This window comes from Engraulis encrasicolus, unplaced genomic scaffold (genome assembly GCF_034702125.1).
Source record: "Engraulis encrasicolus isolate BLACKSEA-1 unplaced genomic scaffold, IST_EnEncr_1.0 scaffold_214_np1212, whole genome shotgun sequence".
Lineage (NCBI taxonomy): Eukaryota > Metazoa > Chordata > Actinopteri > Clupeiformes > Engraulidae > Engraulis > Engraulis encrasicolus.
Genome location: NW_026945498.1, coordinates 48,284 through 74,210, shown reverse-complemented (window position 1 = coordinate 74,210; position 25,927 = coordinate 48,284). Strand labels below are relative to the sequence as shown.

Below are 25,927 nucleotides of genomic sequence, written 5' to 3'. Positions count from 1 at the left end.
CTAATGTGTTATGTCTTTTCTTATGTCCCAAAGGTGTGTGTGTGTGTGTGTGTGTGTGTGTGTGTGTGTGTGTGTGTGTGTGTGTGTGTGTGTGTGTGTGTGTGTGTGTGTGTGTGTGTGTGTGTGTGTGTGTGTGTGTGTGTGTGTGTGTGTGTGTGTGTGTGTGTGTGTGTGTGTTGCATTGTCAATCAACCATGGATGAATGGATCTCAGCCATTGTAGCCATGGACTGTTTCAGCTGCCACTATCTGGCAAGCAACAGGATAGAAGCCATGGCAAAACAGCTATTTTTACCAGATAATAAGACAGATGAACTCAAGAGAAGATCAGCAGAACACACACACACACACACACACACACACACACACACACACACACACACACACACACACACACACACACACACACACACACACACACACACACACACACACACACACACACACACACACACACACACACACACCTTAAACTTCATTATCATGTATAATAAGTGTGCTAAGTATACAAAGTGTGCAGACATTGAACTTTATTTTCATAGTGTCTGACCCTTTTGTCCTGTACCTTCTCATGGGAGAATTTCAGATGATGAGTTGTTTGGAAGTGCCCAACTGGTCTGTGGAACCAGAAGTTTTAATGGTTACCAGGGGATCAAATACCTATCTCCCTCAATGTAATAAAAATAAATTCATAATATATATTCTTTTAAGCTACTTTCTGGATTTGCTTTTTGTATTCTATCTTTCCATGTTAGAATACACCTAATATTAAAAGTACAGACTGATAATTTATTGGTGGGCAAACCAACAAAATCAGGATCCATTAATGGGCCAATATTGTCTTCCGACAGCACAGGAAGAGTAAGCAAGAGATCACGACTTTATATATTGTGTTCTGACAGTTCAGGATGTGTCACTGGCAATATATGAAATGTTAGGAAATATATTTTCTTTCAGACTTCAATTTGGTACTATACTTTGGTGAATTAATAAACCTTTCTGGGGTCCAATTGAGTATTGTTTGAGCTGAAACCACCAAAATTCGCCTAAATTTAACACATTTCTGCTTTAAAGTCAGCTATAACTGTGCATGATACTGACATATTGGGTATCATCTGAAAGGAAATTTTGTCAGCTTTCAGGTGACACCACCCACAATGCTCTATGACAAATGGCTGTGAAGTTATTAGGCAAAATGGGGCCAAATGTCAGGCGTTTTTGATTAAAATAAACATTGAAACTTTATGGCTCTTGAGGCAGGTCTTCCCATGGTCCAAAATCAAAATAATTTTATATCTGGCCATTTCACACCTTGGAGAATGGGAATCACAGCAATTGGCTTCAAAATTACAAAAAAATGTTTTTTTGAACAGGTCTAATGCATCTGTTACCACTGTGACCAATGACAAAAATATATTTAAAGCTCCAAGAGACTAGTTGATTTCACCATATCTGCTTTAGATTACACACAGCAGTTTTGGCACTTTTGTCTGCTCAAAAATGGTCATGTATGATTGTTACCGCCTTGATCTTCGATCATTTTGACATGACATGACAATTCATGATGTGAGTACAACAATTGTACATGATATTGGATGTGGTTTTGTTTTTTTCCCCACATTTTTTTGGCTATTTGCAGACAGGACAGTGGAGAACAGACAGGAAGTGAGATGAAAGAGAGAGATGGGGAAGGGCCGGCAAAGGACCCAGGCCGGTAATCGAACCCGGGTCGGCCGCGTAGTAGACGAGTGCCCTACCATATCAGCCACGGTAGGGCCTGATATTGGATGTTGATAGTTGTTACATCAGTTATTCAACTGTACCCAATGGATATTCAAGATGGTTTTTACTTTTCTTTTATCTGTAATTCTACTTGATACACCTCTTCTCTTGTTCTCTTGTTCTGATACTCTTGTCTTGTCTGGAAAAGGTCCTGTGTGATGGCCCCTTACCTCTGCAGGAAGTCTGCTAGGCCACTGAGAGTGCAGCGGGCCACCCGAGCTCCCAACTGCTCGTTGATGGCTGTGGATCTATCGATGTCTATTTTCAATCGCTAAACAGAGACACAGAGAGACGCAGAGACAGAGGGAGGGAGAGAGAGATGCAGGCAATGTTTCATTTCAGACATTCTACTTTTTCACACAGAGACAAATACATAACCATTTAGAGGAAGCGTGAAATACAGAAATATTGCTCTCGGTTTACACAGATTGTCATGTATATGTGCATTTGTGCATTTGTGTGTCTGTGTCTGTGTCTGTGTGTGAGAATGTGTGGCAATGAATGTAACATCGTGGATCATGAACTTGCTGGTGTGTGTGTGTGTGTGTGTGTGTGTGTGTGTGTGTGTGTGTGTGTGTGTGTGTGTGTGTGTGTGTGTGTGTGTGTGTGTGTGTGTGTGTGTGTTTTTTACTGACCTGTATGACTGAGCGTGCAAGGTTGGACTGGTACTCCTCAATGTGCATAGACTGGGCCCATCTTCTCTCCTCGTCCTCCAGTACTTGTGAGAGCTCGATGCTAACTTTGTCCTGCACGCGCACACACACACACACACACACACACACACACACACACACACACACACACACACACACACACACACACACACACACACACACACACACACACACACACACACACACACACACACACACACACACAATTGCACTCAGAATGACACACTTAATCACAATCATTCTATGTTAATTTAATGTAAATGTGTTAATACTACGCCAATATGAATGTTGCGTAGAAGTCAATGCATCGGCATCCTCTTTTACAAGTCAATGGTGAGGTGTATTACCTTGACAGTATTGACACAGTCCTGCTCCAGTCTGTCAATACACTTGGGGGGCAGCAGCGGCTCTAACTGTGTGCAGTCAACTGGGGCCATCTTCCCCACTGGTCCTAGCACATCCCTGCAGCACAGGACATGCACTGTATATCATTGGCATGTACTACACATCTCCTTCTCGGGCCAACAGATTGATCATTGGCAAAGGTGGTTAAAGGGTGAGGGAAAAAAGAAAGTGTAAATTAAAACCAAGTTTCCCCGGTTTCTCTCATCCAAACTCGCATCCTATCTGTCCTTCACTGTCCTGTCTCATAATAAAGGCTTGAAAAGCCCCCAAAAATACTTTAAAAAATTATTTTAAAAATCAAGTTGATATGCCTACCTGCAGACATACTGTACATATGACATCCACAAACAGAGTTAATGAAAAAGAAAAAAATTGCACAAAAAACCCCACTGCACCCTGTAACAATTGCTCATTTACTGTTTTCGGGCCCACAGAGAATTGTGGTGTTGTCGGTTCCCTCATCTTATCTTGAACTGAATGGCGGGTTCACATTAAAAATGAGAAAAATCAGGGGGGGGTCGCTGTGGCGCAGCGCGCTAAGCCCCCCACATTTGGGCTTGCATGCCCATCCTCGGGGACCCCGGTTCGAGTCCGGCCGGGGTCATTTCCCGATCCTCCCCTGTCTCTCTGCCCCATTCGCTTCCTGTCACCATCTTCATCTGTCCTGTCAAATAAAGGCATAAAAGCCCATAACAATATAAAAAAAAAAAAAAAAAAAATGAGAAAAATCAAAAGGGTTTTTTTTTTTTTGGGGGGGGGGGCCTTTTTTCAGCTTTTATTGTTTTTTTCTGAGACAGGATAGTGCAGGAGAGACAGGAAGTGAGTTGGGAGAGAGAGATGGGGAAGGACCGGCAAAGGACCCAGACCGGGAATCGAACCCGGGTCGGCCGAGTGGTAAACGTGTGCCCTACCATATCAGCCACGGTAGGGCCAGAAAACTCAAAAGTTGGTTTGCAATGGGAATCAAGTAAAACTTGGTTTTATTAAGTGAACTGTGATGACAACATAGACATCAGAAGGGTCACCCCTGGTGACTCAACCGTTGGGTCATAAGCAGGGCTTTAAATTAACACCAGCCAACGGGCCAAACGCCAAAAGCTAACTAGTCACTTTGACTGATAGTGGGTGTATGTTTGGCTTAGCCAAATTTGGCTAGTGATGAAAAACGTTCATTGCCTTGGTCAAAAGCATTTACTAAATGCAATGCTGTACGAATGTGGGACTTTCATTGGTAAGTACTTTGCCCCAGTACACCTGGTGGAGGAAGCAGCCTGAAACTATTTGACCATCTTGTGTATGCTTCTTCTGTTTTGCATGCATTAAGACTAGGCTCTGAGGGCGTTGGTTGAATTTGTTAGGTATTGTCTTAGGTGTCTTTGGGTTGTGGATCAAGCTGATGTTGAAACACTCGTGCAATTACACCTGTGGATATACCGTACTTACTTTGCTTACGCTATGATTGCGATGTAATGTACGACTGCATATGTTGAACAAAATAAAAATAAGTTTTAAAGGCGCACTGTGTAGAATGGTGGCCAGATTAGATTTTGCAACTGCAGTATTTAGCTCGTTAAAATTGTGCTGTTTACTGCTAATTAACTAATATATACCAGTATGACCAAAGTACAGGAAGTTTTGCAGCTAAAAATGTCTATTTCTGCAAGCGCAAAATGGCAGACAATGGAGAACACCCCTCTGTTCATGTATGAAAAATATAATTTTCCCAGTCATAATGAATACTTCGAATTTGATGGTGGTGTAGGTAACATTTGTGAAGGTAACATTTGTGAATGGGCAGCATGAATTCTGGGAATAAGCTACAAAAAATATTACACAGTGCACCTTTAAAAAAAAAAAAAAAAGAACCAGCCTGAAACCGGGCAGCTAATGGAAGGCCCACAGTCCACTACAGCCCAAGTAAAAAAAAAAGTGTACTTAATATATACTTAATAAGTACGTTTTATTGTATTTAAAGTGTACTTCAAAAGTGTGTATTTAAAGAATGTTATTTTGGGACAACTTATAGTATACTTAAATGTACTTGAAATATAATTAAGTAGAGCTTAAACACATTTTAAGTTGACTTTTTTGTACTAAAATTAAACTTTGTATAAGTGTACTTAATATACTAAAATATATTTAACTTTAAGTACATTATAAGTATACTAACCAAGTCACTTTAAAATGTGTTTAATGTGTACTTTAGCATGCGGATAAGTGCATTTTAAGTACATTAGAAATCTATTTTAACGTCATGAGAAAGTACTTTATAGTATACTGCAGAAGTACATACTTAAGTTGTGTTATTTTGGGACAACTTATAGTATACTTAAATAGTCTTGAAATATAATTAAGTACAGCTTAATCACATTTTAAGTTGACTTTTTTGTACTAAAATGAAACTTTGTACAAGTGTACTTAATATGCTAAAAATATATTTGACTTTAAGTACATTATAAGTATACTAACCAAGTCACTTTAAAATGTGTTTAATGTGAACTTTAGCATGCGGATAAGTGCATTTTAAGTACATTAGAAATCTATTTCAATGTCATGAGAAAGTAATTTATAGCATACTGCAGAAGTACATACTTAAGTTGTGTTATTTTGGGACAACTTATAGTATACTTAAATACACTTGAAATATAATTAAGTAGAGCTTAATCACATTTTAAGTTGACTTTTTTGTACTAAAATCAAATTTTGTACAAGTGTACTTAATATACTAAAAATATACTTTACTTTAAGTACATTTCAAATATATTCACAAAAATCGCTTTAAGTACATTTTAAGTGTATTGACTCTAAATGTATTTTAAGTATACTACAAGTAGATTTTACTTTAAGCACATTTCAAATATATTTATTTTAAGTACACTTTAAATATATTTCAAAAGTATATGAAAAAACATCACTGTATTTCCATTGTACACTGTCTTGTTCACAGTCATCAGCCATTCACATGAACCTTCCTTTCACCTTCACTTCAGACAACAACCACTGCCTCAACCAGGATTTGAACCCACAATTCACTGAACCACAGACCTGCACTCTAACCACTAGACCACAACTACCTGTTATACAGCAGGCACAATTACGTTGTTGAAGTAATAGTCTTGAGTAGTACACTTTAAGTATACTTTTATATACTTAATAATAATACTTAGAAATCATTGGTGGTGGTATGCTTTTATCGAATTAAAGACACTTTTACATGTTTAATTTGTGCGCCAAAAAGTACACTTAAAGTGCACTTAATACACTAATAACACAACTTAAGTACAGACTTCAGTATTGTGCTTAAAAGTTTAATAGGTAAGGCCTTATATGCCTTTTTAAGATCTGTTTGTGCTCTTCAATATGGTGTTTTTACCATGAAAATACATTAACAAAATGGAAGGTGGAAGGTTATTTAATGTTACAAAGCATAATGAATAAATAAGCCTAGGTTAAAATACACTAAAATGATGGTTTAAAAAAAGTACCCAGGTGAAAAAAGTGTACTTAATATACTTAATAAGTATGTATTTTTGTATTTAAAATATACTTCAAAAGTGTGTATTTAAAGAACGTTATTTTGGGACAACTTATAGTATACTTAAATACACTTGAAGTATGATTAAGTAGAGCTTTAACACATTTTAAGCTGACTTTTTGGTACTAAAATCAATCTTTGCAGAAGTGTACTTAATATACTAAAATCATACTTAAATGTAAGTACATTTTAAATATACTTACTAATTCACTTTAAAAGATGTTTAATGTGTACTTTAACATGTGGTTAAGTGTAACTATTTGAAGTATGCTACAAATATATTTCAAGGTCATGAGAAAGCACTTTATAGCATGCTGCAGAAGTACATACTTAAGTTGTGTTATTTTGGGACAACTTATAGTATACTTAAATACACTGGAAATATAATTAAGTAGAGCTTTAACACATTTTAAGTTTACTTTTTGGTACTAAAATCAAACTTTGTACAAGTGTACTTAATATACTAAAACCATACTTAACTTTAAGTACGTTTCAAATATTCTTTCTAATACCAAACTTTAGCACATTACTTTTAAAATACAAATACACTTAAAATACACTTAAAATATACTACACCAATAGTATGTCTTCAAATACAATACATTTAAATACAATACACTAATAGTGCATTTTATAATACTACACTTTAACACATTACTTTTAAAATACAAATGTACTTAAAATAGACTTAAAATTGAATATACTAATAGTATATTTAACAGTACCACACTTAAGCACATTACTTTAAAAATACAAATGTACTTACAATACATTTAAATGCAATACACTAATAGTGTATTTTAAAATATTACACTTAAGTACATAACTTTTAAAATACAAAGATACTTAAAATACACTTAAAATATAATACACTAATAGTATACTTTATAATGCTACACTTAAGCCCATTACTTTTAAAATACAAATGTACTTAAAATACATTGAAATAGAATATACTAATAGTGTATTTAACAATACCACACTTTAGCACATTACTTTAAAAATACAAATGTATTTACAATTCATTTAAATACAATACACTAACAGTGTATTTTATAATACTACACGTTAACACATTACTTTTAAAATACAAATGTACTTAAAATAGACTTCAAATTGAATATACTACTAGTATAATTAACAATACCACACTTAAGCACATTACTTTAAAAATACAAATGTACTTACAATACATTTAAATACAATACACTAATAGTGTACTTTATAATACTACACTTAAGTACATAACTTTTAAAATACAAAGATACTTAAAATACACTTAAAATATAATACACTAATAGTACACTGTATAATGCTACACTTTAGCACATTACTTTTAAAATACAAATGTACTTAAAATAGACTTAAAATACAATATACTAATAGTATATTTGACAATACTACACTTTAGCACATTACTTTTAAAATACAAATGTACTTACAATACATTTAAATACAATACACTAATAGTGTATTTTATAATACTACACTGAAGTATATAACTTTTAAAATACAAAGATACTTAAAATACACTTAAAGTATAATACACTAATAGTATACTTTATAATGCTACACTTTAGCACATTACTTTTAAAATACAAATATACTTGAAATACACTTAAAATATAATACACTATTAGTATATTTTACAATACTACACTTAGCACATTACTTTTAAAATACAAATATACTTAAAATACATTTAAAATACAATACACTAACAGTATATTTTATAAAACTATATTTAAGTACATAACTTTAATAATACAAATGATTTTAAAATATATTTAAAATACACTAAACTATAAGTATATTTTTAAATACCATACTTAAGTACTGTACTTGATAAATAGAGTGTACTTAAAATATACTTTCTGAAAATTAAATATATTTAAAGTACACTTAAGTACACATTTTTTTGACCTGGGAGTACCTGCTGTAGATGTTGTAGATCCAGTCCAGGAGGGCGTAGGTGTCTGTGATCTGCAGCGGCCCGCTGGTGAGCGTCTTCAGCCTGGACGCCACCGCCCGGTGGTAGCTCCGCACGTACACCTGGAACGCCCCGAACTCCTCGGGGTAGATGGCCACCACGTTCCTATTGGCCGCGTCCAGGTCTTCCAGCACCCGCCCGCTCAGCCGCTCCAGGAACCCGGCCAGCTGGCCCGCCGAGATGCCCCCCGGCTGGGGCAGGGACCAGTCCGCCGCCTCGCCTACCGCCTCCTGCCAGCGCCTCATCAGCCCCCGCGGCCTGGAGCTGGACCCAGACCCGAGCCCCCCTAGTCCCGTCCCCATGCCCATGCCCATGCCCGTCCCGAAGCCCTCGCTGTGGGACATGGACACACTGTGGCTCATGGAGATGGAGAAGCCGCGCTCCCGCTCGCGGTGGATGCTCTCGGGCAGGGAGCAGTCCTTCTCGCGCTGGATCCAGGCGGCGTCCGCCTGCTCCTCCTGCTGGATCACCAGGACGACCAGGCCAAGCTGCGGCCCGGCGCACGGCTGCCGCAGAGACTCCCGCACCACGTCCCACATCTCCTGTTAGTGCAGACAAGGGATGACAGGGTGAACATGGTGGACGAGGACGATACATTAGTCAGATGTGTTGACTAAAGTACAGAGATAACTTTTAAGATGGAAGAGAAGTTCTTGCAAAGAATCACATCCCACTTCTCCTCTGGTATGCTATGATTATGCCCTCGATTGTAAGTCACTTTTACAACCCATTTTGTAAGTCACTATTACAACCCATTTTAGCCTAAGCCCTATTAAAACCTAAATATCTTAGCCTCTGAAGCACATAAAAACACGAAACAAGTTGCATTTAAAAGCTAGAACCTTCTGCACTATTTTGCACTAGAATGTGTTCATTCAGCTCTAACATATCCATATTTTTAATAAACCAGCTCAAATCTCAAGAACCTGAATGTCGCTCCAGGACACAATGGGTTAATCGCCAAAGAGCCAAATGTCAAATCTAATGTTAACCTGTTGGTGTTACCTGCTGCAGGGCCTCATAGAGCAGCTCCACGTCCTTGGCCTTGCGCCGGCCCCCCACGGAGTCGCCCCCCAGCCACAGGCCCGAGGAGGTGGCCGACATGGTGGACTCGGCGCCGCTGCCGGCCGACATGGCGCTGGAGCGGCGGGAGGTGAGGGCCGCCATGCTGGGGCCGTTGTTTTGGTCCAGCTCGCACTCCCGCTCCAGCTCCTGGATGTGCGTGTCGGCCAGGAGCAGGTTCCGCTGGTTCACCAGGCGGAGGATCTCCAGGACTGGAAAGAGGGTTACAGCCACGATGGTCAACTTTGGTAGAACTTTTAAAAACAAAGGCTAAAACTTTGGTTAACTTAAAAAAACAAAACTTTTTCACTCCTGGGTTTGTCCTCTGGCACAATCTCCTCATCATATTTCCAGAGAGACTGGATAAGATGTTATACTCTCTGAAAATTTGATACTACTGCATTCTACTCTACTCTATTTGACTCTATTCTATTCTGTTCTATTCTATTTTACCTTGTTGTGTGAAACTGAGAGGGATTTTCTAGGGTTGACCTCTGGCAAGGTCTCCAACCTCTCCTCCTGGGTGACTCCTGGGATTATCCTATTCTATTCTATTCTATTCTATTCTATTCTATTCTATTCTGTTCTATTCTAGTGGTATCAACAATAATCGATTCGGCAATGCAATGCAGGGCATGGACAATTCAATTCAATGCGGCAAGTTCCATAATTGATGCAGCATTTTTTTAAAGTTTCAATTACTTCCGTGGATATTTCAGGAGCAAATGAATGTTAAATTAAATAAAAGAACTTCAAAGCATTGAAAATGGCAAGACTGATACAGAAAACAGCCAATAAAATGTTGCTCAGTATCTGACTACTTGTATTGCCTCATCATGACTGAAAAAAACTTTGCTTTGCTTTCAGTAGAAATGTAATGCATTGCAATGCATAGTAGAATAGAATCGAATCGCTACCTCCCAAATCGTAATCGAATCGAATGAAGGCATTGCCAATGCACACCACTATTCTGTTCCTGAGAGGGGTTATCTGGGCTTGACCTCTGGTGGGGTCTCCACTCTCTCCTCCAGGGACTCCTGGGATTATTCTATTCTATTCTATTCTATTCTATTCTATTCCATTCCACATCCGTTGTGTGTACCTGAGAGGGGCTCCCTGGGCTTGACCTCTGGCGGGGTCTCCACTCTCTCCTCCAGGGACTCCTGGGAGATACGATCTATCATGGACTCCCGCCGCAGCTTGCCCAGGCTCACGATGCGCAGGAAGGACGGCCGTCGGCGATCGTTGTCGTCTATCTCGATGCTGGGGTCGCCGTGGATGCTGTCTCTGCAGGTGGAGTCCTTGCGGAGGCTGGCCAGACTGGAGGGAGAGGAACAAAAGGGATTATCCTTTAAGAGGGTGGGTTTTTGAACATTCTATGAAAAGAATGCATTCTATAACAATGCAAGATTCTAGAATTCCAAATTGTATCGAATGACGCCCAGAATTCTATAGAACTTTCACTGCCCGAACATTCCCGTCACACCGGTGTGACGGTACACTCTTAAAGGTTAAGGGGGTGCAGGAGGAAAAGATAAGGGTGTGGTAACAAGTGTACAACACGTGGGGTAATGAGTGTACATGTCTATGATAACACTGTGAAAAACAGCAATATTGACTTGATTATGATTAACAGGTGTATGCATGCTTTTCCTGTGGTGAATTTCAAACTGTAGCAATGTTAATGGACAAAGAATGTTTGGCCTTTGGAATATGACGATGGAGTGGGGTCTGGTCGCCAAAATATTCTTAGGTCCAAAACGGGGTCCCAGAAGAAAGAAAGTATGGGAATTGTATGGGGGCAGCTGTGGTCTAATGGTTAGGGAGATGCACTTAAGATCAGAGGGTTGCAGGTTCGAATCTCTCCCTTACCTCTCCCTACACGTCCACCCTTGGCTGAAGTGCCCTTGAGCAAGCCACCTAGCCCCACATTGCTCCAGGGCCTGTAACCAATACCTTTTGGATAAAAGAATCAGCTAAGTGTAATGTAATGTAATGTAATGTAATGTAATGTATACTTGTCTAAAGACAGAGGTGACCACTTAGGGTGGAAGATCAGCTCCTACAATGTAACATGTTTTTATAACTATCTAACCATCTCATTTATCTTTATCTATTTATTATTTAATCTTATTTACAAAATATTATGCAAGCGACTCTCCCCTGATATGATCCACACTGTGAAAATGAACAATAAAACTATAAAACGAGAGGAAAACCATTCCAGGCAATATATTGCGAAAAGACTGCTGAATTAAGTTGTTTTTATGGGGTTTCAGATGGTCAGCATGTCCCACTGTAAAACTTTTGCTGATGCAGTGTCAGTATACTGTAGATATCCGGTTCCTTTTCAAAGACGTTGGTCACGGGGCCCACGGCAAAACAAATTCACTTGAAATAATAACAAACAGACGGCTGTCCACATGGAAAGACTGCTTCCCCTTCAATTCAATTTTGGGATGGAATGGGCAAGAAAGATATTTGGACCTTAGTTAAAACTCTAAACAGTGCATTTTGGTTTGATACCGGAATGGGTCAATTACAGATTACAAAAAAAAAATCAAACAGACACACAAATGCACAAATATACAGACAAACCCTGGCAGATTGATCAGCAGAGAGACAGATAGTCTGCCTGACATGCAACAGCAGTCTATTCTTGATACGCCCTGAAGAGGGCCATATGGGTTGAAACGTGCAGGCATTGTAGCCAAATAAAAAAGTATAAAAATTGCAACCTTGAGCACCACAGATTTCCTCTACCCTGAGAAAGTTTGAGAGCCCCTTTATACCATTGAGCACCAAGGAAAAAAGGTGAAGGCCCTGAAGCACTCCAATTTCCTATTTGTTTTTTGACACGCAACAGACTTCGATAGACCCAGGCAGACAGACTGACCAACCAACAAACAAACAAACAAACAAACAAGCGAACAAACAGAGAGGCAGACTGGTACACAATACACAGCAAATCCAAACAGACAGACTGGCACACAAATACACAGACGGACCCAAACAGACAGACTGATCAACAAACAGACAGGCAGACTGGCACACAAATATACAGACAGACCCAAACAGACCCCCCTCCCACACATGCACACACAAAGCACTACACTCACTGATTACATACACAAATACACAGTACGCACACAGCACCTCAATCTCTCAAGCACAGACCTAAATCTCAGCAGGTTCATGATCTCCTCCGACCCCCTGCGGCTGTTCCGCCTCTTCTCATTGGGCAGGGTGGAGCTGCGGGAGCTGGGCCCGTTGCTGCCAGCGCCCCACTTGTTGCGGGCCGTGTTGCGCAGCTCTTTCCCCAACTTCCCCAGTGTCTTCAGCGGGGACGAGCTGTAGAGACGCACCAGTGTGCCCCTGCCCTTTGACCCTCCTCCTCCTCCTCCTCCACCTCCGCCATTCTCCTCCGGCTCGCTGTCGAAGGAACAATGTCGCTGCTGGGCCCGCTCCAGGGCCAAGGCTTCCTCTGGAAAATACTGCACGGTAAAAAAAAAAAAAAAAAAAACGGGGGTGTAAACATTTCAGGCCTTAACTTGTATAAATCATTTACAACACTGTGACAATTACTCTAACAGTGGAGTCAAAAGTCAGTATACAAATCTGCGTGTGGGCAATACTGTACAGCTCTTAATATCTGCATGATAATGATGAGTAGAGTTGACTCAATAAAATGTTACACAGACCAAATATTGACCAAATATGTATGGGACCAAATATTTTCTTAAATCAGAGTTAATTTCAAGTCTTTATTATTAACACTGGCATTTTTTACCATGTTAACTCTTTAAGAGTCATATTAACAGGTCAGTGGTGTTTCAGCAGTAGCACACATCAGGGCGGGGCAACAACAACCAGTGCCACTATTGTATGGATTTTTTTGTTTTTTTTTGTTTGTGGACTATCTAAGAATCATCTATCAGTTCGCGTCTTCATTGCAGCATATCAACCACCAATTACTAATTAATATAATTGCGCCACCTGATGTCTGAGGCCAAAAAAATTTCTTTGGCCCTAAGACAGGTGTGTTTACTTTGTTAATTCTTATTAACTGGCATTTTTGCTGTGTGGGTCTGCTGCTGCTGCTTACTGTGTCAACTCAAGAGTTACAGTATGTCACTACAACACTAGAAGTTTTACTGTGTCACCTCAAGAGTTATAGTAACAATGGCGGTTTTCCTGTGTCTACTTTTGAAGAGTTATATTATTAATACTGGAAGTTTTACTGTGTCAACTCTTAAAGAGTTATATTATTAAAACGGAAGTTTAACTGTGTCAACTCTTGAAGAGTTATATTATTATTAACACTGGTGTTTTTACTGTGTGGGTCTGCTGCTGCTGCTGCTGCTGTTGAAGGTCCACTTCCTCGAAGGGATTGAGGGTGCCACTGGTAGTCTGCTGCTCCACGAGGCCTCCACCTCCTCCTCCTCCTCCTCCACCTCCTAGGCCTTTGTTGTTGTGGCAACCCTTTGACCGCCCTGGCAGCTTCTTCAGAAAAGGCATTGCTGGTGCTGGAGGGGGGTGGGTGGGGGGGCTCGGTCTTCTTCCTTAAAAGCTTGACGGGAGCCCAAAAATAGACCATGCGTTATTATTGCGCTTGAACTTCCTCGCCTAGTTAAACGCACCAACACCCAACCCGATGAAGAACGACATGGAAGAACTTTGTCAGCTGGTGAAAACAACTTGACAACTAGGTTACAGAAAAAGACTATACTGGTGTGGTGGATTCAGAATGTTTCAGTTCAGCGTATGTAAACAATATTCGATCATACATATTGATCATACATACAGACACATTGTGTAATGGTAAGTAATAGCTGAGTACCTGAGCTAATTGAATGAAAGTGTTATGGATACAAAAATAGAAGCATTATGTGAACTTCCTTCTTTAAGGAACCAAGAACAACATGGAAGAATGTTGGCAGCTGCCGTAAATGCACTCAACCACCTCCCAATATCAGCATAGTTCCCATTGACTATGTGGTATAGCAGATGTTACATATCTCAGATATTGCTCATGAAGAAGAAAGACTGTTGCATGAATAAATGAATGAATAATCAATATAATCAGTGTGGTGGTCCAGATGCAAAAATAGATGTAGACGGGTATAACAATAGAAGCAGTATGGGAGCTTCCTTATTTAAACTACCAAGAACAGCATGGGAGGACTTTCTCAGCTGTTACAAACAACTTGACAACCACCACTAGCAAAGGTTACAGTGACTGCATCACAGTGCAGACAAAACAGGTATGTTTAGATGGTACGATTCATAAAAAAAAACCATGAGAAATTGGCTGAAGGTAACTACACTGAGTAAAATATGATGTTGCAGACACAAAAAAAACAGAGGCATTGTGTGCTTGCAGCTCTTTTCCTAAAGACGCAAGAGGAACATGGAAGACAGTGCAATTGTTGTACATAATTTGACAACCTAGCTTACTATAGTGACTGTGCAACAGCAGAAAACACATAATAATTGAACTGTTTAAGACAACAGTATTGCCAAATACGCATCAGTGGGAGGAATGACAATCATTGAATCAGTTTAATAAGTAGCCTACTAAAGACATAATTTGAGAAATGGTGTGCAAGAATTCAATAACTGATTTGATTGAATAGCCTTACAGAGTCAAGCAAGTAAGTTAACAAATTACCAAATTGCAGTGTTATATTATTTGTTATGGGAGGTATTACTGAATACTATACCTAGGTGCTATTCCAGAAAATATTTCCAAAATAATTTAAACTTGATGCCTTCATAGTGAGTTTCCCTACACGTACACAGTGTGGAACATTGCATTCAAGTTCAGTCAGGGTGCAATTTGAGTCTTTTGATACCTCATTGACTTCACGGTACCTCATTCTTCTTATTTTAATGCTTTCACAAATAAACACTATTGTAGTTGCCATAAATGCTTTGTGTTAATAGTTGATTTAAGTTCCCATTTTTTAAAAACTCATTGTTCTTGTACTCTTTACTCTCCACTACTTTTTAACCAGTGGATTTGATAACGTGTTTTTTCACAATTAAGGTCAGGACATTCCAAAGTCATTCATTATGACTCGTTGAAAATAACAAATTATAACTACGCAAATACAATGGCTTATGCAGAGATGCATGGATTTATGTGATATATTGGCTTCCTAAAACTGATTCGATTGTGATAGGTCCTCCAAAGTAGCATTGGTAATGAAAAAAAGTTTCTTTCTTCACTCTGGTCTAAAGTGATTTATTTAAACACCACCCAAATCAGAATAAATGTATTCAGCACTTAAGTGTGCAATTTGAGTTTCAGGATTTTACCTATTTTTCACAATTTCGGGATATCATTGAGGAATAGAGAGTAGTCTAGGCATTTAGCACAAACAGGATTTTACTGTATGAAAAGCTCAGACTGCCCAAATGACCATTAAAACAATTTCTTTATGACACCATATGACTTTCGTTCATGACAAAATTATTTCATCACCCACCAACTGACAGATTTATCGCAAGATTTCAATTTGCTTCAATGTAATGTATCAAAGCTATGTCTGTGACTGTTAAGCCTACTCCATTCAACAGACTTACAATGCTATACATGGGTATGTAGTTGGACTTAATAGGAGGCATTTTATACAGTGATTCTGTTTTGCAGAAAATTAATTCCATCCAGTCACTGTCAAGGGTACTATACTCTCTACACTCTGTTACCTTACATAACACATAGCTGGAGTATCCTGTACACAGGGATGCCTAATGCCAATGCCCTATGCACTACTCCCAAACTACCTTACATAACAAAACAGCAGGACATCTGGCATTCACAGGGATCTCCTTTAACTTCCCTGTGTTAGTAATTGCATTCAAAGTTATTTAGAAAACCCTTTTTTCATTTTCAGATAACTTGTGTCATGGGACTGTACAATAGGTGCCCCGTTGTTGTAAAATTCTTAAAAGTAAAAAACTTAAAAAGATGAACTGATAATGAATCAAAGTATTATATTTGAGATCTGGAAAATCATACCTGTACAAACTCGAGTCCAATCTTGGTGTGTTATGTCTCAGGGAGGTGTTGCTCTGCAGCCGATGGCGTGTCGACATGGACAGTACATGTTCGTCCGCGGTCTGAGATACCCAGACGGTCCGCAAGGCCCTGTGTATCCCAGCCACAGATGATGCTATTTCCTCAGGAAACGCACTCAACCTCCCACCATAACACATGCCCAGGCAGCAGACACACACACACACACACACACACACACACACACACACACACACACACACACACACACACACACACACACACACACACACACACACACACACTTAGCCACAACCCACGCACTACCAAAGAATACATTTGTTTACAGAAGATGTGGCCTTGATAGGTGCAGAATGCTCCGTGAGAAGTTTCCTAAGAATAGGCATCACGTTTTGATACAAATCACTATAATTAACCATGAGTCAAAATGGTTTTCCCTGTGACATTGTTTTTTGGATGGGTTCAGGAATAAAATGGAAAACTTAGTCACACACTAACTGTAAATGAGTATGTGCATAACCTCCATAGAATATCTTTCCTCTTCATGTTTAAAACTTTTTAAAATCTCCCAAGGACATAATTTAATGGACAGCAGATTCCTGTATGGATTAACTTTTGATGTGAGTACATACACCAATCAGCATGGTCTGTGTTTCCGCCTTACTTAGGCCTATTTCTTTAAATTATAGACAAGGTTTTGTGGACAAAAAAGATGGCTATGACCATTGCAATTGCACTCCCCATTTTAGTAATTAATATGTCTTTGCAGCAGCGGATGAGGTTGTCCTTTTCCGCCCTCTTGAGGACAAATAGTGGAACGGCTGTGAATCAGTGTAGTGATAGAGATAGACAGAGCACACACACAGTTAAAAAAAGATGGTAGGGGTAGGTGTACCACTAGAGATACGTGAGCACACCTCAGAGGATACTTGGAAAAATGTAATAATATCAAATATATGTAGTGTTGTCATATTGGGATTGAGGAACAGCTATAGAGCATGAGTGAGAGGGGTAGCCTACTAAATGGATTAGGGGGTACGCAGGACAAAAAAAGTTGGGAAACACCGGCCTAAAGTACAGTACAGGTCACGTGTTTGGACTCACCTTCTCATTTAATTAATTCTCTTTATTTTTGTGACTATTTCAACACAGCAAAACTGAGGGCCCCACACATTTCAGCAAGATTATGTTTCTGTCTATTTTCAAGTAAAAATACCAAATCCAATCCAGCCAACAACTGATACAAGCAATACAAGAAAGATTTTCTTGATCTGATAATGGGTCACTTGGTCAAACATAGCTGGTTATCTAGGTGAAACAGTGGTATAACACTGATTCTTGAAAGTTTGGCAAAAACATGTCCCAGCAGTAAAATGTTAATTCTGTTGAAAATCGACAAAATTTTCACAAACAAAATGACAATGGCCAAGGGGTCTGTTATACAAATACACAGTTGTTTGAAATACTTAAGTGTAATTTTATTACTTTTCATGGCTATAAACCTGTCCACACCCTGTAAAAACGCCTGTCCCAAGGACTGGCATCATCATTTCAATTGACTTAAAATACAAAAATAACTAACAGAATTGAACAATATCACCATGATGCGGAGGAACATATTGAAGTGGTTCTACAGATATGCACATAGCTCATGTAAAACAATATTTACTATTATCTTCTGATTGCTCAAAATGTGTTCAGCATATTTGTGAACACCGTCAGTTTTTTTAAAAGACAATAAAAAAAGGTATGCACAAGGTCATTGTCATTCCTGAGGACCCCTTTTCAAACCCTTAGCTCTACTGCATACGTCACCATCACTGAAGCTCCTGTAAGTTTACTATTTTGTCCTCAATCTGTTAATTTGTTTGGACACTGGTACTGTCCCAACCATAAACTGTCAACACCGTCGGGGGTTTTAATAGTATTATATTACATTAATGTTAATTAATATATACTTTCTCAGAAAAGGTATGAAGCACTTAAGAAATAGAGCGAAAATGAAATGGCTAATAATAACAAACAATGCATAATATGTAAAATAGTGTTTTTTTGTCTCACACCGTCAGATGTCACCACAGTCAGATTTTGTTCCTCTCATCAATTTGTTCCATAAATTGTGCTGGTTAATGAAACATTACCTGACATGTTAGAAATAATTGTGATCCAAACTTATACTCTAGCCTCCACTGAGGTGCATTTGGAGGTTTTTTTGTCAGTAAACCTGACGGTGGTGACATCTGATGGAGTTCACCAAAAAACACATGTTTTACGTGTTTTTGACATGTTTTAAGAATATGCATACAATAAGTATCTACAGTTATGTTGAATTGTTAAAGTAATTCACTTTAATACAGTAAACATATGTTTTTACTTCTAATTCTGTCTGCCGCTGTTGACAAAACAAGAAAGAGCCCATTTTATGAAAAATGTTAAACATGGGCAGCTTAACCAATACATTCACTGCACAGCCAAGACCTACATCTATGATAATACACCTCTATATTTTGGATTTGAACAACTTAAAACCTGTTTTTGCCACATTTTCAAGAACCAGTGGCCTACTTCCTAGAGAATCTAACCAGGGGCGGAGCTGCAGGGGTGGCTAGGGGGGCATTTGACCCCCCTGAAATCTGATTGGCTACCCCAGGTGCTCCCCCAGAAAATGGACAGGAGCCCCGCCCACTCGCGTTACACGAAGCGCATAGATCGCCTGCAAATCGCTATTGCGAGTGAAGAAAGGATAACCATTTTTCCCACACACATTTCGATGCAAGTCTGTGTACACACCACCCTCGTGAATTTACAGTAGGCATATGGGGTACCATTCGAAAGCTTAGAATCCCCTCTGTCTAGTGGTATGCATGACTCTCTGTCTTGTACGGTCTGACGGCAATGATTCATAGAAGCAGATGTGTGTTTTTCCGCCCTGAAGAAGAAAAGCCTTAGAGAAAAAAAACTGCTTATTTCAGTCCAGATTCATTTCGTTTTCCTTTTGAAAAGTTAGCTGTCTGCCATTTAAGATTTTTCAGTACCAGGCCTATATATTGCTCTATTGCCCATGTGATAAATAAATAGATTTGTTTTTGGTGGTAAATGAATGTAGCTTCATGATTAATTCCTGTGAATTCAACTCAAACCTCATGTCTAAAGTCCAAATATTCACTGGCATAATACTAATTGCTGTCTTTGTGTTGGAATAGACTAGATGCTAATGAGTATTTTAAAAGAATGTCCTTACAGCACCTTCAATAGCATTGTTATATGTGTGAATTGTAGCAAGCTCTTAGAAGCATCGCCACATTACAGTGACTGGATTTTATGGAAGTAACTCTGAAATCTGAAGTCCGAGTTCAGACTTAAATTATTGATAGGAAAGTTGAAATTACATAAAAACACAGATGGTAGAAAATAATTTGATTAACTCTCAGACACCAAAGCATTAATTTCCTTTCAACTTCAAAGTCTTTGATGCAGAAACTTTTATGTTCATTTGTTTCTGAGAATTCTGTAGAAACATTGAAAATCTGCAATAATGGGCATCAGTGAAACACTTATCTTTATCATCTCACATCACTATGATTCTCACATAGGCCTACATAAACACAGATAGCCTACAGGTGTACACACCTGTCAGTGTATTCCATTTGCGTAGCACCCAGCATTTTCCTTCCAAAAAGAGCAGCCCTTCATATCATACTTTTCTCAAAAACTTATGTTTCCCACATTTCTGGCACATCTTTGGAGAAAAAAAGAGTAGCCTACTTAAATTATTACCTCTACAATGGTTAAAATGTATTCAGAAAATACAGAAAGCAGTTAATAAAAATGTCCATGTTTTACTTGAAATGTGATATTTTTCATATGAATACTATTTTCTATCCGGAAATGACTGTGTGGTGTTGGGATATGTAATTTGAGTTAGGTTCAGTCAATGTAAGGCACATAGCTCTTTGTAAATCTTGCCATTTGCAATGCAATGGGTTTCTGAGGGTCAAATCACAAAAAAATCACATAACAAATCACCAAAAGACATAAATTGTGACTGATTACTCTTTGACATAATCGGAGACCTAAAACTTAAGGGTGCAGTTATAGGGTGCACTTTAGAAGGGATTCAGTGACAGTACCTTACAGCAGGTGTTAGGGTTGCCAAATGTGACCAATGATTACCAACCCAAAAATACTCAAAAGAACGCCTTAAAACTAAAATCCTGCCAGATTTAAACAGAAGTCTTGATTTATATGACCACAAATTTACAGAATACCTGCCCAAAGCCCTTTTTTAACCCATAGATGACAATCGGAAACCACTCAATCTAGTACCAGTGACGGGTGTCATAAGAACCCGGGAATATCATTATTTTTAGGCCTATCTATTCTATAGTGTTTGGGTGTTTTTTTCTTTGTGTAAGAGTATGCCCCTGTGAAATTCATGTGGCTACCCCATTGCCCCCCCAATAATACATGTCTGGTTCCGCCACTGCTTGTCGCTTCTCCGCGCTCAGTTAAGTTTCAAAATAAAAAGTTTAGTTTTTCCCCTGGCCCATTGTCAGCACCCGCTGAAACAGTATGGAAAATGAACGGCGATCTGACGAACCACCTTGTTAAGTTTTGGATGGTGTCGTCGCCAGACATCCAATGATCATCTGTGCACAAGAAATATGTGTCTGTGTGCGTCTAACCCCCGAATGAAGAGAGGCGGAGAATCTTTGTGCCGCGTTACTATCTTTGTGCTGTTATAAAGAGTGCTCATGAAAATTATGCTGTTAAACATGTTTTATTAAAATGTGAAAGAATTTATGAACAGAATTTTGACTAGTGTTGACTTTTTTTTATCTTGAAAAAACCTTTTCCCCCAAAAAATTGAAGCAGTATAAAAAAGGGGTGGTGGTCATCTTATATTCAGGATTGTCTTTTAGTCAGGCCATTAAGTTGGAGTGTAACATCAATCTGACACTGTGTGTGTGCGTGTGTGTGTGTGTGTGTGTGTGTGTGTGTGTGTGTGTGTTTGTGTGTGTGTGTGTGTGTTTGTGTGTGAGTGTGTGTGTGTGTGTGTGTGAAAGGAAGAGATGGTTGATATTCATACCCGTGTTGTTGTGTATGTTGTTGCTGTGTGTAGCCTATGTTGTTGCTGGTCTGTGGTGCAAGAAGGATGGGTGATGCCCATGTTGGTGGTGGGTGTACGCATGTTTAGGCCTATATGCCCGCGTGATGTTTGTGTGCCGATGTGGCTCTTTGCTGTGACACATTACAAAATGTGGCTCTTGGTCTCCGACTGGTTGGCCACCCCTGCTCTAATAGACATCTCTAAGACAAAGGAAATCGTCCTGGACTTTGCGCTTAACTGAGCTGCCTCTGCTCCTCTGTAGGCCTACATGCACAATGATGCCTGACACAAGTCGAGTCCCTCAAATAGGCGCCCATAATCTCTGTAACCTCTGTAGACGTCTCCTAGTAAGTCCCTACTGCAGGTCAACACTTCAGCTCTGGTCGAATTGGCCCAGTAGCAGCTATAGGGCCTACACTTCCTGAGTGAATAATGTTTCTATATTATTTCAGTTTTTTTTATTAATGTTTCTAATGTTACTTTTGTGTTTGTGAATGGAGCACATTGAACTGCTACAAATAATCATGCCTTGCCTTGGATAAACAAGCCTACTGGTGACCTACTACTACTTCACCCATGCTGACCTATTGTGTACGCTACGTCAATATGGCACTTCAGCTGCACAGAGGCTGACAGGAAGATATTTTTTTAATAGCATATGTAATTTTGCATTTCTTTTATTAGTGCCTTATTTACACTGATAAAAAGGTGAGGATGTCTGAAGAAGGGTTCTGCCCGAAATGTCACTGGAAAAAAATAAATAATTGGGAGCATTAAATCCTGGTTGTAGCGGACTTTTTTCTCCTTTTTTATCTGGCTATTTATTGGTCCTGCTCCCAGGTCAGAAGCTTGGATGTGCGAGCTTTTACCTTCAACTTGCATTATTTACACTTATTTACCAATAACAATAAAGGCTATTCTATTCTAGACATGTTGCTGTACAGGATAAAATAAGCCCCCATTCACATCTTGGACAACATGGATATTTTTAATATTTTTTTATTGTTTACATGCTTGTCCATAGCCTGCAGTGACGTGTATCAGTGGGCCTACGTAAGCAAATTGTTTTGGTTAATTTGACATAGTACATTATACAAAATTAACACCAATGTGTACTTTTTAGACAACATAATGTTAATGTTAATGTTAATCTTAACCTACAGAAAAATATACATTAATGTCATCTGAAAGTTGGGCTACATCATTTACCATATATATTTTTTTAACAAGCCAGGTCGCCTCACAATAGAGGTAGAGCTGAAATTAACACTGAAACCTCAGAGGGAAGGATCGCACTTGTCTGTATTTGTGTTAGGCCTACATCTTGAAGAGCAGATGTCCAGAGAAGGTGGTGTGGTAGAGGCCGTTATCTCTCACCCAGGCACTGGGATAGAGCTTTAAGAAGACCACATCCCCAACCTCCAGCAGCAGAGTCACTCCATTGGATGGCTTAACATGCGGACTTTCCTGCTTGCTGTATGCAATGACGGTGCTTTTGTCATTTTTGTACAGATAGGCTCCTGTCGGGTTAGACGCATGGCCGTCTCCTAACAGGAAGAAGACAAAGTGGTAGGCTCCTCGCACCGGCGCTGTGAACACCCCTGCATGGGGTAAATTAAAACAAGAACAAAGGAACAAACACAAGCAGGTAATTGGAGTGCTTCTGGGTCTTCACCTTTTCCCCTTGGTGCTAATCAGTGTAGGGGCTCTCAAACTTGGTCCAGGTAGACAAATGCTGAGGCACTCAAGGTTGCAATTTTTTACAGCCAAATAAAAAAGTAAAAAAATTGCAACTTTGAGTGCCTCAGTATTTGTCTACCTGGACCAAGAACAAATGAATGCAGCGTGTGCACATCAGTGTTATAGAGGTAAGGATTTAGTCATGAACAGGGCTGTAGTGGTCAAATTAGAGGTGGGTAAACTATGAATTTTTTGATCAGACAGACCGTGACGCGACGCAACGCAACGCGGTGTATCTGTGTATCTACAGGTATGAAAATGGGTATGAGGCCAGGCATGATAGTAGGCCTATAAAGTATCGGTATCAACGCATCCAAAATGGTCATTTGTTTAAAAGCCACTAGAACTTTTTGGCATGCACATTCATTTGTCTACTATAAATGACAATTAAAATCTCTTCAGTTAGGCCTATAGGCCTATCACATAATTTGTGTGATCATATGATGCAGTGTGCCTTTGCTACAATCCTAGATAGTAGGCCTAACACCTATATTGGAGTAGCTCAACAGCATAACAATGCAGCTCAATTTCATAGGCCTATTCCACTTTCTGCATTAGGTTTTTAAAAATAGATTCACCATCATGTACTGTAGGCCCATCTCAGCCATTCCCCACAAAGATGAATGGCATTAGGCTATAACATTGGAAACTAAATATAAAAAACACAGCATTTGTGGTTTTCAACTGAATTGATAATGAAGTGCTATTAGGCTACATTTTAGGCTTATACTTTTATAAGACACCTCACAATTTACCCCTCCACCATCATCCATTAGGCCTACTTAGCTAGGCTAGGGCCTACTTGTAGTGGCATGGTGCTCATAGATTAGCAATAGGCACTGCAGCCATTAAGAGAGGAACTGGAGTTTTACCTACCATTCATAAGATAACCCATACAGTGTTGTCAATAACTGCAAAGGAAATAGACAGAAGAAGAAGCTGATGAAGAAGAAGCTTATAATTTCTTTACTCAGGAATGAGTCCTTCTAGCTCTGAGAAATTGCTTTTGCAAATAACTTGGACATGTCAGATCATGAAATAATTTTTAGGCTAAGTCTTGTGACAAGGTGTAACAAAACTTGTACCTCCCTAAATGATGGATTTGGTGGTGTTACTAGGCTTACTCCTGTGTTAGGTTACTTTCATACCTGGCTTCACACGGCATTGCCGTCCGTAGAACCGGCGGGCAGATGCGCTTTCGCTTGTAAACATGGGGCGCACTGGCTTGTCCCCTACTTCTTTCGGACAAACGTTGCGAAGTGGCTAGATTTGATGAGAAGGGCGTGACTAATTTGCGAACGGTAGAGAGAAACCTGGAGTGGATGAAAATGATTCCTACTAAAGCGTTAAGTATGTTCAACAATATTTTTTAAATGACACCAAATTTATTTTGGATTATTCCAACGGCAGATCACAAGGCGCAGGGAACTTTGACGTGCGCAATTGCCATTAAGAGCTGCGTAAACGCTAGAGGTGGGTAAACGCTATTTAGAGGTGGGTAAACGCTATTTCCTAAATTCCAGAGGTGCGTAAACGGCGTTTACGTGCGTTTACCCTCCACTACAGCCCTGGCCATGAAGGGAAGCTCACTACCACTCTGAGCATCAATCACACATTAGAAAGTGCTTGAATGAAATTACATGTGTGTTGTATTGGTGAAAAGAATGGTGTTTCAGCTCTCTATGCATCTCCCTTCTCTACAAACCACATTACCTCTGTCTAGAGTAATTTTTTGAGAATATGCTTTCAACTGGAGATCATGAGTTCATAGGATCATGATATCACAAGTGTTAATATAGCTCTTTTAGAGTGGAAATTCACCCTGTTTCAGATAACATTTAGTTCCACTTACTGTGTAGCAATAGTTTACTCTTCAATCAGAAAAATACTTTCAGAGTGAATTCTATTCAAAGTTGTGTAAATACTGTATTAAGAGATTAGAAGAAATTACACTGACCATCTTCAGAATATTACAGTGACTTTTGACTCCACTATCAGAGTAATTTGAGAATCTTTACTCTGACACACCCTTTTTAGCTGTTCAATAGTAGCAAAATGAAGTGTAAAACATGAAAGTAATCATATTAAAATAGGTAATTCTCCCCCACCCATACCTGTGTTTGGGTTGTAGGCGCTTCCAATGTTGCTAATGACGTTCCCCAAAACTGCTCCCAGTTGCTCCTCAGCTCCGCCACCTGACTCCCCGTGAGTGTCACGCTGTCTCCCACGGTCCTCATAGCAGTGGCCTGCTCCCCCTGCGCCTCCCTCAGCTGCCCGATAACACCTCTCTGCTCCTGCAGCCTCTCTTCGCTGGCTCTCAGCCTGGCCTCCATGGCTTCTGCCCTCTTCTCCGTGGCCTCCAGTTGTGTCTTGGCGTGCCTGAGTTCCACTCTCTGTTCTGCCAATAGGGCACTCATCTCTCTCAACACAGCGTGGATGTCTGGCTGGCAGGTCTGTTGGGTGGGGGCGGCAGCAGCATCTTCTTGGTGGGCTCCTCCGCTCTCCGCTGTGACCACAAGCAGGCCTGAGGAAGACCACAGCAGCAGCTGCAGTAGCAGCAGCAGCAGCTCAGCTCCAGGAGTCTTCAT

The 25,927-nt window shown here is 39.6% G+C and overlaps 2 protein-coding genes across 2 annotated transcripts; both read right to left on the bottom strand.

The window, feature by feature from the left end:
- Positions 1-1,924: 1,924 nt before the first annotated feature.
- LOC134442699 (exocyst complex component 3-like protein 4) lies at positions 1,925-16,568 on the bottom strand. The gene is made up of 10 exons (XM_063192740.1): positions 16,472-16,568; positions 13,783-14,017; positions 12,625-12,941; positions 10,550-10,767; positions 9,391-9,659; positions 8,767-8,927; positions 8,329-8,649; positions 2,803-2,917; positions 2,417-2,527; positions 1,925-2,052 (listed from the first exon to the last, which is right to left on the bottom strand). The coding sequence occupies exons 2-10, from the start codon at positions 13,963-13,965 to the stop codon at positions 1,948-1,950; spliced, it is 1,800 nt and encodes a 599-aa protein (XP_063048810.1). The 5' UTR covers positions 13,966-14,017; positions 16,472-16,568; the 3' UTR covers positions 1,925-1,947.
- Positions 16,569-22,623: 6,055 nt separating this feature from the next.
- Positions 22,624-25,927, bottom strand: LOC134442698 (uncharacterized). Its single transcript, XM_063192739.1, has 3 exons — positions 25,624-25,927; positions 25,454-25,534; positions 22,624-23,200 (listed from the first exon to the last, which is right to left on the bottom strand). The coding sequence occupies exons 1-3, from the start codon at positions 25,925-25,927 to the stop codon at positions 22,917-22,919; spliced, it is 669 nt and encodes a 222-aa protein (XP_063048809.1). The 3' UTR covers positions 22,624-22,916.